Source organism: Neofelis nebulosa, chromosome 13 (assembly GCF_028018385.1).
Source record: "Neofelis nebulosa isolate mNeoNeb1 chromosome 13, mNeoNeb1.pri, whole genome shotgun sequence".
NCBI lineage: Eukaryota > Metazoa > Chordata > Mammalia > Carnivora > Felidae > Neofelis > Neofelis nebulosa.
In genome coordinates, this window is record NC_080794.1 from 56,276,288 (window position 1) to 56,289,784 (window position 13,497).

The 13,497-nt window shown below is 36.7% G+C and overlaps 1 protein-coding gene across 5 annotated transcripts in view; it reads left to right on the forward strand.

Annotated features, from left to right (window-relative positions):
- PCGF5 (polycomb group ring finger 5) overlaps positions 1-13,497 on the forward strand; it is a 124,802-nt gene that overhangs the window by 98,691 nt on the left and 12,614 nt on the right. For all 5 annotated transcript variants that reach the window (XM_058697141.1, XM_058697142.1, XM_058697138.1 and 2 more), the window contains exons 7-8: positions 3,871-3,969; positions 6,832-6,921. In XM_058697141.1, coding sequence (XP_058553124.1) covers positions 3,871-3,969; positions 6,832-6,921 — 189 coding nt within the window. The remainder of the gene's footprint in view (positions 1-3,870; positions 3,970-6,831; positions 6,922-13,497) is intronic.

Here is a 13,497-nt window from a genome sequence, read left to right on the forward strand (position 1 = left end):
TGGAGGACTCAAAGTCCCGTTTTCAAAACTTGCTTCAAAACTACAGTAATCAAGAGAGTATGGTACTGGACAAAGGGTATATATATATATATATATATATATATATATATATATGTCAGTGAAGAGAATTGAAGGTCAGAAATAAACACATGTGTCGATTATGAATTTATTTTTTACTTGAGGGCCAAGCTAACTCAAGGGAAAGAATAGTCTTTTCAAGAAATGGTGCTGGAACATTTGAATATCCACACATAAGAAATGAAGTTGGGTTTCTACCTCATGTCATATACAAAAATTAACTCAAAATGGACCCATACCTAAATGTAACAGCTAAAACAGTAAAACTCTTAGAAAAAACATAGAGATAAAATCTCATGACCTTGGATTTGGCAGTAGATTCTTAAAAATGATATCATCAGCAAAAGCATCAAAAGAAAAAATATAGATAAATTAGATTCTATCAAAAGTAAAAACTTTTGTGCTTTTCAGAGAACACTATCAGGGCCCCCTGGGTAGCTCAGTCAGTTAAGCATCCAACTCTTGATCTCAGGGTTTTGAGTTCAAGGCCCACACTGGGCTTTGAGCTTCACATGAAGCCTACTTAAAAAGGTGGGGGAGGTGTATGGGTGGCTCAGTTGGTTAAGTGTCAGATTCTTGATTTCAGCTCAGGTCATGATCTCATTTGTGAACTACCAAGAAAGTGAAAAGACAACATATAGAATGGGAGAAAGTATTTGCAGATCAGGTATCTGATAAATCTTTAGTATTTAGAATATATAAAGAACTCTTACCAATCAACAAAAACATAACCCATTTTTTTAAAGTGGGCAAAGGATTTAAATAGACATTTCTCCAAAGAAGATGTACAAATGGCCAATGAACACATGAAAAGATGCTAAACATCATTAGTCATTAGGGCTGTGCAAACCAAAATCACATGACACTTCACACCCACTAGGATGCATGTAAATTTTTTTTTTTTTTTTACAAAAAGGAAAATAGGATAGTTTTTAATAAACTATAAGCTAGAATCAAATACTGTAACATGCTAGGACATGAATGAACCTTGAAAACATTATGCCAAGTGAAAGAAGCCAGAAACAAAGGCCACATATTGTATGATTTCATTGCTATGAAATGTCCAGAGGAGGCAGTCCATAGACACAGAAAGTAGATTGGCTTTTGTCAGGTCTAGGGAAAAGGAAGGAGTAGTGACTGCTAATAAGTAAGTTTCCTAGTGGGGTAATGAAATGCCCTGGAATTAGATAATGGTAATGGTTGCATAACCTCATGAATATACTGGTATTACTGAATTGTACATTTTAAATGGTGACTTTTATGGTATTTGAATTTCAATTAAAAAAAAAGTTAAAGTCGGGGTGCCTGGGTGGTTCAGTTGGTTAAGTGTCTGGCTCTCGGTTTCGGCTCAGGTCATGATCTCACGGTTCATGAGTTCAGGCCCCATGTCACACTCTGTGCTGGCAGTGCGGAGTCTGCTTGGGTTTCTCTCTCCCTCTCTCTCTCCCCCTCTCCTGCTCACACTCTCTCTCTAAATAAACTTTAAAAAACTTTAAAAGTATATATATCCATCACCACACCTAGTTACAAATTAAAAAAAAAAAAGTCAAAGTCAAGCTTGATAGCCGTTTTAGCTGGTGAAGATACTAGCCCTACCATTCCGAAGATGACAGAAGAAACAGGGGTTTGGGTTTAAAAAAATAACCTCAAATAATCATTATCATAAGAACTAGAATTTGTTGCATTGTATTCTACACAACTGGAAACCCGTATAACTCATGATTTTGACCACTAGCCAATTTCAAATCTAGTCTCTTACATCTTTTAAAACAAAGAGATAAAAAAAGTAAAAGTGCCTCTAGGGTAACCACCTTAGAAGCAGAAAGGAGCCTTTTTTTTTTTTTTTTTTTTTTTTTAACTGTTCCTCTTCTGGTTTGAGTTTAGGGAGCAGGTTAGAAGGCAAGGCATTGTGCCATGCAAGAGAAAGGTAATATTTCTTCAGATATACAGGGGAGCCTGAAATGTTGATCCCACCAGAGCAGCTGACTACACAGCTGCTCTCCAGCCAGCAGTCTCCCGTTAACCCCCTGTGTGTAGTCCAGATGTTTCCATTTTCTGTGTGTTCTGAAAGGAAATGCCGGGAAGATGCACTGCTCTTAGGATCATCTCTTCCTGGTCATCTACTCAGCACTCTTGTCATTGCCTCTCTTAAAACGTGTTGATTACTTGTTGATTCAGAGGTCTGTATAGCGGTTTCTAGGTGTACCTATCTAGGAAACAGTAAGATTAATTTGGTATAATTGTAAAATGTTTCTGTAGAGGGAGAATGCATAATTGTTATATTGTCATTTTCTAAGTACTTACAAATCAAATATTAGATAATTCAGGCTGGAATTTTGTTAGAGAATAATGTCAAAGTTTATTGAGTTATAAATTCCAGCAACAAGCTTTTGCCTAATTTTTAAAATCTTCTCTTAACTCTTCTGACAGCTCTCTCCTTATTAACAATTTCCAAAAAGTAGTGATGCCGTGTTCGTTTCTGTAGGTTATTTTAACAAGCTGAGATTCTCTGAAGATGATAATATACTTAGAGGGTCTTCTAGTACCTTCACATTCTACTCTAACTTAACTGGGACCTATGAAATGTACCAAGAATTCTTTATAAACCGTCTGGAACAATAGACTGGAAACATTGGGGTAGTTTAGATGATGGGAATAGATAACAGGGAAGATCTATGTGAATATTTATCCCTTCATTTTCACGCTATCTAGAGTATCAGTCTTTCCATTTGAAATGTCTAGTGTGTGTTTTGCTTTAGATGTAACTTTTGACTTCTGTTTTCTTTTAATGGTTACTTTACCATCTAAATAGTGACCAAGTATCATTTGTAAATTTGTTTCTGTTGGTCTTTGCTAGGAAATATATTTTGCCAGGAACACATTTGCTAACAATACATACTGACTGGATGGCTCTACTTTGGGCTTAGTGAATTTAAGAATATCCTGTATATATAAGTAGAAGTAATACCTTATACCTTTAAAAGAGTCAGTTGCTGGTTTTTGTTTTACTGTTGAAAACTTTTAAGGTTTGGAGATGTAATTTTGTTTCACACATTGGTTCGTGTTTATCATGTCTCCACACCTCATTTTGACTAATTTTAGTTTGAGCATTCGTTCTGGATTGGTTCGTATATTTTAGTGATGTTCATGCTAAAAGAGTAAGTCAGTACTGCTAATAAAATGAGAAAAATCCAGGTACAAAGAACATGTTTTTCCAGTAAAGTAGTCACAGCCCATCAGACACTGACTGGGACATGTTTCTCCAGAACCAGAGTCCGTTCCACGTGACTTTTACTTGCTAGGGATCTTGTGGCCTGACTGGCCTCTACTGAACTCTGGGGCTCCTTATGGCCCCATCTGAGATCACTGCTCTTTTAAAAAATATTTAAAAGCTTATGAGACTTTTAAAAAATATCCCTAATTCTTTTAGAAGTGACATTCTTTAATAAAATATTTTATATTCTTTTTGTGACCTTTATTTTTGATTAAATTCATAATGCGTTGTTAACTAAACAAATTGACGATCTGCATATCTCTAGACATTTCTAGACATGTCTAGAGGTATGAAGATTTTCAATTTCCCAGGATTTTCTGAGTGTACATAATAGTACATTCTTGAAGAATACCATGTAAGTATCTAAGAATTAGAAACATTTTTTATTTAGTAGTACTAAAGAGTATAATTTGAAACATTTTCAGAATATATTTTGAAAATCCTCAAAATGATAGTGGAAAATGACACCTGTGGTTTCATTACAAGATATATTTTAACTAATAATCTGTTTCCTTTAGGGTTTAATGAAGAAATTCATTCGATGTTCTACCCGTGTAACTGTGGGAACTATTAAAAAATTTTTAAGTTTAAAACTAAAACTTCCAAGTTCTTATGAGGTAAGTTAACAATACAATCTTGATCATTTTGGTAATTCTAATCCGAAGTAAAATTTTAACAAAAGAAGTAAAAATTAACAATAATTTTGTGGAAACTTGGGTTATTTTCATGTTAAAAATTAATTTTGAGAATGTAATATTCTGTTTATGTAATGTGTATTTGTTAACATCCTGACTAAAACATACAAATGCATTTAGTGTTTTACCATTAGAGGAGATACCTAAATAATATTAAGTGATCCAAAAATAAATATCTCAACTAACTGGACTTTAATGCCAACATGCTTTAGGGTCTTTTTTTTTTTTTTTTTTTTTTTTTTAATCTGAGACCTTTGAGATCCAGTTTTACCAATTCTTTATAGACTTCTTTTTCAGAATGTAAATCATTGTCTTTTTATGAAAAGGGATTTTACAAATAGTGTTCCTTTAATTATGTGATTTGCAAAAGTGATATTGTTTAGCAGAAGGTAAAACCAATGTAATTGCATCTGCATAAATGCGGTCTACCAGTTTCCTTACAGGAGAGAGAAATTGCCCTGATACTGATCACAGCACAGCTTGTAATGTGTTCAATGTTTAGAGAATGTTTGAGATGCTGGAATTACAGCTATAACATAATGAGATAGGTTACCATTTCTCACCTGCCCAAATGGCAGTCTTACAACTTCTATTAATTTTCTCTTCCTCCCCTTTGGGTTCTGAGAATAGCTTCTGAAAAAACTAAAGACCAAACTTGTGTTCTGTATAAACAAAGACATCAAAGGCAACATAGTTCTTCAGGCTTAGGTATAGTAATATTAATATGAATAGTTTATCATAGTAGAAATAAAATAGGATTTGAACATAGGCATTGACAGGTATTAAGACTGTATTATGAGGAAGCCTCTGATCCTAAATTTATTTAAAAACTTCTCTCAGACAACTAATTAATCTATGGATTAAAAATTCTTACTGTGGTTTGGTCCCACACATATTAAAACATTTCCAGAGACATCAACTTTTACATTAGGGAAAAAAAGTATGAGAGTTAATCAAAGCCCTATGTACTTGGTAAAGTAAAAGATAACAATTTATAGATACAACAGTGAAAATAGAAAATGAAACTGTTTTTGTACTTTATTATCTTCTTACAAAATACCACATGCAGTTTTATTTCCTTACTTTTAGGTGTGACTCAATTATTTTCTAGTTTCCAGGAAGTTGTTAGAACTGAGAGGATGATTTCTCTCACAGTCTTACTGCCGGCACTTATCATCTCTCTCCATAGAAAACAGCAAGGGAGGAGACTCAGTCCACTGACAGCTCCTTGTCTATCCCAGTGTAAAGGACTTTTCCTGTGATTTTTAGAAGGATTTACTGGTTCCTCCCTTATTTTGCTGTCTTAACATATAGGGTGATGTAGTAATGAAATACTTATGAGCTGAAGTCTTTTGCAACGGCATTGCTCATTGGGGGAGATAGTTTCATTTGTAAATGACAACAGAAGCAGCATACCGAATTAGGGATTGCATCCTAAATCTCTTTACTTCTTTGCTTATGAGTTTATTTTACAGGCAAGATTAAAAAAAAAAAAATCAGGGCACCTTGGTGGCCCAGTCAGTTAAGCATCTGGTGCTTGATTTCAGTTCAGGTCATGATCTCACAGTTCGTGGGCTCAAGCCCCACATCAGGCTCTGTGCTGACAGTGAAGAACCTGCTTGGGATTCTCTCTTTCTCCCTCTCTCTGCCCCTCCTGTGCTCTCTGTCTCTCTTTGAAATAAATAAAATAAACTTAAAAAAATAAATAAAAAAAACTATTTTGTCTTTTTAAAAATGTCTAAAAAACATTTTGAGGTCCATGTAAGTCACCATAAATCATCAAAAAATCAATATAATTTAGCTAAACATTTTTGTAATACAATTGGAACTCTACTCATTTTAGACTTTTAAAGTTCAGGACTCTCTAATCTCTATCTAGCCAAACACAGAATTATTTAAAACCCATTCTTCTTCCCCCTTTCCACACTTTAAATTAAACTCTTATCAGTTTGCTTTTAATAGCTAAAGAACTGAAATGTTTTACTTTGGGGGCCTATGATAAATGTTTGTTTATGTTTTGTTGAATTGGCAAATCATAGCCACAGTTCTTGGGGCCTTCTTAATTAAGGATTTGGGGGGTTGTTTGGTTCCTGCAACTCTAGAGCAAAAGTGAGCTTTGAAACACGCAACCTTTTTTGAAGTTTGATGCAAGGTGAGAAGAGGGTCCTGGAAGTATTATGCAAGTTACCAACCAAGCAAAACAGGCCAGAGAGCCCTAGAAGACACAGGCCTGTGGCGTGGTCCTAACTGTTCTGTCGACTTAGCTACAGGTAATTACCAGAAGTTCTCATATGCCTTGACGTCCCCAAAAATCTTGTATCCACATTCATTCATTTACCCTCTTGGAATACAAACTAATGAGAGGCAAGCAAGTCCTCTAAATCTTGGGAAGGTGAAAGGATTCTGAGAGGTGAGCTCATAAGCCCCAGGTGCTGTGAGGTCTCCACAGTTCCTCCTCATTCTGTAAGAGACAATCCTGGAAATATGTCTAAACCTGTAAGTGCACAGAGACATGGACTAAAAAATCTTACACTGCATTTCAAAATTACGTGTATAGACTTGAGTGACAGGTATGTGGGACAAGACAAGCAGTCCTTCATGTTACTTCTATCTGAATTAATACTTATGAGATGGACCAGTGCTTTTAATAAAAATATTCAATGCTCTTTTTAAATAATGGATAATACCTCCATTTTTTATAACTATTTGAATCTTTTTTTGAAATTTGGAAAAAAGTTTAAGACACGAACTACTTATGTTAATGGATCTGTATTCTTTTTAAAGTTGGATGTGCTGTGCAATGGTGAAATTATGGGGAAGGATCACACTATGGAATTCATCTACATGACAAGATGGCGACTAAGAGGCGAAAACGTAAATTGCTTTTATATTTACCTATGTGTATATTTAGTTCTATGTCATTTTATTACTCATATTTAACAGTATTACTTAGAAACAAAAAAACTAGCTTGGGAAAGAGAAGAAACTGATTCCTTTTACTGTTTACACCCAGCTACTCCATGCTAATTGGTCCCAAGTACAAGACCAAGGTCTGTGTTAAATATGGTTTTGTTATATTGAAGGTGAGTTAAAAGTCCCATCTAAATATGTTCAGAACTCTGCTAACCTCAAGACAGAGAAGATGGCATGTACATGATTTTAAACCCCAGTAAAATACGGGAATTTCTAACTATATGGAGTTGAGTGGGGAGACTAAGTTTTGCCATGATTAGTACGTCTAATGGTTGATGTTATTTTTTGGTTGTGCTAGAAGGGACCGATAGGGTAGAATCTAGGTAATCCTTTTTTTCAGGTACCTCCTTTTCGTGAAAGTGTAAAATCGGACCAAAGGGTAAGTGAGTTTGCAGTGGTTTCTGATGCCAGAATTAGACTATTGTGAGTTAGACCCTAGACAATATGGGAGAAATGATTTAAAAGGAGAAAACCTGAGAAAAATCCAAGAAACCCCAAAGGAGAATTTTATATTTTGAAATGTATCTTTGCTTAGGGTTAATGAGAAGGTTCAAGCATATCTTACCTGAGTTATATATTACATTGATATTATGGAAATCCGAGGGACTAGGGATTATGACACTGATATAGATCAGTGAGGAATGTAGTAGTGATGCTACCAGAAATTCTCTTCATAATCTGAGTGCATGAATCCACATTGAGATTGACTAGAAGGTTGTGCTAGGTGACCTACAAGGTCCTCTCAGACATCGAGACTCTGTGGTGCTTATGGTATAATATGTCATACTTCTAAACTCTCTGTAGTTTTAATCTCTCTAATAAGCTAGGCTTTATTACATTTTTGTGAAAACCTAAGTTATGAAAGAATACTAAAGAAACATAACCTCAGTCAAGGACAAGTGATACAGAATCTGAATATAATGAGGGTTGCCATATTCCAGTGGTTCAAAAACATACTTGTGTGGATTGGAAACATCTATGGATTGTTAATGAAACAGACCCCAAAAAATCATTTTTGTGTGTTCTGTTCAATGGATAGGATAATTGGCTACATTTTCCAGAAATGTCTTGATATAATGATAAACGAAGCACCTAACTTCTAAGGTCAGACTTTTTTTTTCTGAGTCCTACTTGGGTAAAATCTTCCTTTTGAGGTGGAATTCTCATGACCGGGAAGAAGAAATGATGTTTGAGGACCAGTCACCAGAGAGTTGTGTGCCCTAGAAAAACATATTAGACCTCTCTAAGCCTCATCTTTTAAAAACCAAATCTAATTATCTTTGTATTTGGTAAATTACTACTTGACTTTCGAGGAGATTTTATAGTTTTTTTTTTTTTTTTTTTTTAAATGGTTCTACATACATCACCCTCACTGAATCCTTCCAGCCAAAGTGTTTCGGGTCCCAGGTGCAGCTAAACAGAGGTAGTCAGTTCTTTCTTACCCAGCACAGTTGGGGCCTAGACATTGTGATAGTACATATAATTTCGTAACGATATAATTGCAGCTTTCTTTCTTTGATAAGTCATTGGGCATTTTAAGTACGTGTTAATGATTTTCAGACACTATGAATGGGTTTGCCTTAGGGTTGAAGAGATGTAAGAAGTCATCCACTGCAAGACCTCTGCTAGCACTCACTTGTCCTTCACACGACCCCCTTCCCAGCAGTCGCCCACATTGCCAGTTATTTTAATGTCAAAGTGTGAAGGAGCTAATGCATAGAAATTGATATTAATAGACCATCAGTTAAATCAGTCTTTACTACAGTTATGTTTCTGATTACACGTGTTTGACAGTTTAAATTCCTTGGTTGTTTAAGGCATATTTTAATAAAAGTTGCTTGGAAAAATGGTTCGGTACCTTATGATTTTTCATTCCAGTAAAAACGAAACCAATAAATAGAAAAGTTAACCACATTTTATATTTAGTACAATGGTAAAGTAATGTATTAGCCCAATTAATTTTTTCAGCACGACAGCCCTGTTTTTTGTTTGCTCTCCTCCAAGCCTGTTTGCCCCTAGTCTTCACAATCTCAATAGTTCCAAAATTTGTCATCCCATTTTTCCAGTTTCTCACACCAAAATCCTTGAAGTCAGTCCTCACTAGTTTCTTTTTCTTTCATCTATCCTTAGCAGATTCTGTGACCTCTGCTATCAGAACACCATCATCAGAATCCAGTTATATCTTACTACCTCCACTCTGCCACGCTGGTCCCAGCCACTGTCACCATTTTCCAGAACATCTGTAAAAATCTCCTGCCTGAGCTCCATGCTTCCACTCTTGCCTCCACCTGGGGTCCACATACTGTCTTTGGCCGGCATAGCGATCCTCCTAAAACAAGTTAGAATATGTCGCTTCTCTGCTCCGAGCTCTCCAGTGACCTCTAATCTCACTTAGATAAAAACTGAAGTCCTTCCAGGGACCTGTAGATACTGACCCCCATAATTTTCCCCAGACATCTCTCTGATCCTATGCTTTACTTTCCGTTGGCTCATCACATTCTGACCCCACTCACTCCTGTTTCCTCTAACATGCCAGGCTTTCTCCTGCCACCCTAGGTATCCACCTATTTTCTTTACCCTCTTCACTTAAAAGAATTTTGCTTCTATATCACCTTCTCAGTGAGGGCTCTGACCTTCCTTAATATCACAACCACCGCTCCCATTCTGGCATTCTCCTAATCCATTTTCAGGTTTGACTGTTTTCCGTAGTATTTTTTTCATACCATCTGACACACACTATGCCACTTAGTTATGTTATTATTTGTCCCCCAACTAAAATGTAATCTGAGGATGGGGATGATTATTTGTTCCCTGCTGAGTCTCCAGTAGCTAGAGCAGTGCCTAGTACAAATACTCAAAAAATATTTGTTCAAAGAATAAATTAAATTCAGAGTTTGTCTTTTATAAGGTAATAGTTATGCAAAATATATCCTAAAGATCATCTCATTTATTTGGATCTCCATTTCCCATTTGTTTTCTGTTAAACAGATTTTAAATTTTGGCTCATGTTCCAATTAATGAGGAGTTATTATAATAATAATTGGTGAATTCTGACAGTTGGAGTGAATGGAAAAATAAGCAACAAAACAGTCATTTCTTGATCAAGCCCCTACTAGTGTACTTGTTGCAGTCACATCTGTCCCCATCTCTGCCCCCACTCTGTCCCCATCAGTGCCCCTCCACTGCCAGCGGGATGCCAGGATGTCGGTCTGAAAAGTTCACATGATCTACTGCTTTTGCTACCTGGCTGTGCCTCCTGCTGGGGTCAGCTGATTTCCTACCTTGTGATTTCTTTTACTTGTTTCTGGTACTTTTTTACGGTCAATATTTTGATCTACCTGGGATTTATTTCCTTACACACACATACCTACCACTAGGCTAAGACTCAGGCTCCTGGGTGACTCAGTCGGTTAAGCAACCGACTCTTGGTTTTGGCTCAGGTCATGGTCTCATGGTTCACAAGATGGAGCCCTGTGTCGGACTCTGTGCCGATAGCCTAAAGCCCGCTTGGGATTCTGTCTCTCCCCCTCTCTTTCTTCCCCTCCCCAGCTCACACGTGCTCTCTCGCTCTCTCAAACATTTAAAAATTTTCTATTAAAAAAAATAAACCAAGACTAAGACTAAATTATTCTAAGATTTTTTTGCCAAAAATATCATTCATTGAATAATCCATACTTTATCTCCGTGTTTTGAGCTGTCAGCATTATCTATGCAGATGTTACCTGTACGTGTTTGTACACACACAGGTATGTGCATTGTGTTCCTGGACATTGTTTTGTTCTTCTGAGTGGGTCTTATCCCTGCACCACATTACACATCATATATAGCTTTTATAAAAATCTGATCACATACCACCCCTAATTTAAAGCCCCTAAGTTGTCCATTTTCTTTGGGATAAGTCTGAATAAAGTTCAGACTAATTTATAAGGCAAATAGGTTGTTTCTATCCTAGGTGCTCCTTATTACCCTTTTAAAAATTGTGTTGGCTCGCTTTACCCATTTGTTTTTTCAGATGAGCTCTAGAATGGGACTGTGATTGGCATTGGAAGAAATTTTTAGGTTGACTTGGCTAGAATTGGCATCTTGGCAACTGTTTTCTTCTCTTCGGTGCCATGGGGTGTTTCTCGTAGGGCTATGTTCTCCTGGGTCTCTGAGTAAACCCTGTGGCTGTCTTCCCTTTTCACACGGGATGCTGCCCTGCCCCCTGGCTCTTCTGCCTCAGGCAAGGCCAGTCCTACTCCAGTCACCTCCTGACTTTAGACCTACATCTAGACTCCCAGGAAGAATCTCAGAGAAGCCAGCTTTGCCTCCGCTTCTCCAGGGCTGCAGCGCACCTCCGGTGCCACAGGGCCTCGGTGCCGCTTCTTCCTCCTGGGGCAGCTCCCCTTCAGACTCGGTCTGTTTTCTCAAGTCCTAGCACTTTCTGAATTCTTCAGTGTGATGCATTTTTAAAAGGTTTTTATCATTAGGAATCAAACATCTGGTTGCACTTAGCAAATCCTTAAGAGATTTTTCAGTTCATAACGATACTGCCGCCTGAAGATGTTATACTCAGGATTGGTGTTTCATCTTTTGCTTATGAATGGGAGAAAATGTACCTTTTTTAAAAGCCAGTGCTTCTCAAACTTTAATGTGAATAGAAATCATGTGGGGATCTTGGTAAAATACAGATTCTGACTCAGTAGGTCTGGGGTGGGGCCCAAAATTCTGCATTTGTAACAAGCTCCCAGGGAATGCCAGTGCATCCGCTCTTTGGACCATCCTTTGAGTAATAGAACTTTAGGAAACATGATCCATGACCACTGGCTTGCCTGTGGCTTCCATATCTGTAAATTGAGGGTATAGAATCACAGAATCTGATCTCAATCTAGAAGGGACTTAGTTATCTAGACTAATCACCAATAATACATGATCCTGTTATAATATCCAGGGTTCATCACAGTTCTGAAACATAAACGGACTCATATGTACTCTTCTGCAACTTTTTATCATTTGATGATGTGTCTTATGGAGAATCAACAAACTTTGATACAATTCTTTATACCACATTGATAGTATTCCATTTGTGTGTCTGTAGCATAATCTGATTAACACACTCCTTTGGTGGAAATTTAGACTTTTTCGAGGTTTTTTTTTAACATTACAAGCAATAGTTACTCCAGTACATAGATCTTTTTACACATGTGCAAGCATATTCATTGGTTAGATTCCAGGTGTGGGATTTACAAGAGTATGCATATTTAACTTTTTGGTCGATAATAACTATCCTCTTAAAAGATTTTAGCAGTGTATAATTCTACCAGTAATACATGAGAGTACCCATTTTCTGACACCCTCACCAACACAGCATATTATCAATTTTGTATTTCTTCTGTGAAGTTTCTTTTCTTATCAGTTGCCTTGTTGTTTTTCTATTGTGGTGTTTGTCTTTTCCTTACTAACTTCTAAGAGCTCCTTATGAATTCTAGAAATAAATCTTTGGTCATATGTGTTGTAGCCATTTCCTCCCAGTTGTGTTCTGCTTCCTAGTTTTGACTCAGTTTTTTGATCCCTAAAATTTGAGTAACAATACTTGTCTCGAAATGTCTTAGTAAGAATGAAATACCATGTAATAAAGTACATGGCAGAATGCCTGACATAATAAATGTTAGTAAGTTTACGAATAGCTTATGTATCTTACATTTTACTATTATTGTAACTCTCTCTCCTCCTCTCATCCCTGAGAGCTTACTTACTATTCCTATCTTCCCATTCGGCCTCAGCTTTCGTCATGAGCTCGTGTTCTTCCTGCTCTCCTTTTCTCGGGGAGGTTGAATACTAAGTCTCAGTACAGCCCATCTTTCCCAGATGATCCTGGTTGATTTTAGGTCTTGTAGCAAGCCCCTGCCAGGACGTACCTACAGTTACTGTACCACATTTGTCTTACTTTGCGTTATTTGCATTATTAAGCACTTTTAGGAAAAACAAACATCCTTCATGGCTGGTACCAAAAGAGATTAATAGGAAAAAATAATCATCACTCTAGTGAAATAGCCTCTTTTTACCTGAACTCTTCCCTTAAATGCTGTTTGGGACTTGGCACAGTTGAGGACGTGCAAGGTCTGATAGGCCAGAGCATGGGGACTCCAGAGTGAAAAGGGAAGGTTGCCAGGGCATATCCGTACAGCATGTTGGTGAACCCTGGACACAAAGTCAAGAACTCACTTCTGGAAAAAATTGCTAGTCTTTTGAGGAAATGGATAATTTCTAACATTTTATTTAAAAGGCCACCAATACATTTGTTTGAATCATTGCTTACTTTAATATTCTTTCAAAAAGGTGGCTTGCTTTGGCTAGATTTATCCTGGTTAATTTACACCTCACATATTTTTTATGCATTTTTCCCCATTTTGAAGAGGCATACAATGTTGAACTCATATATACATAAGTTTAAAGTATATAATCTCAATTATAGTGTTTACGTTTAATAAGTATTTA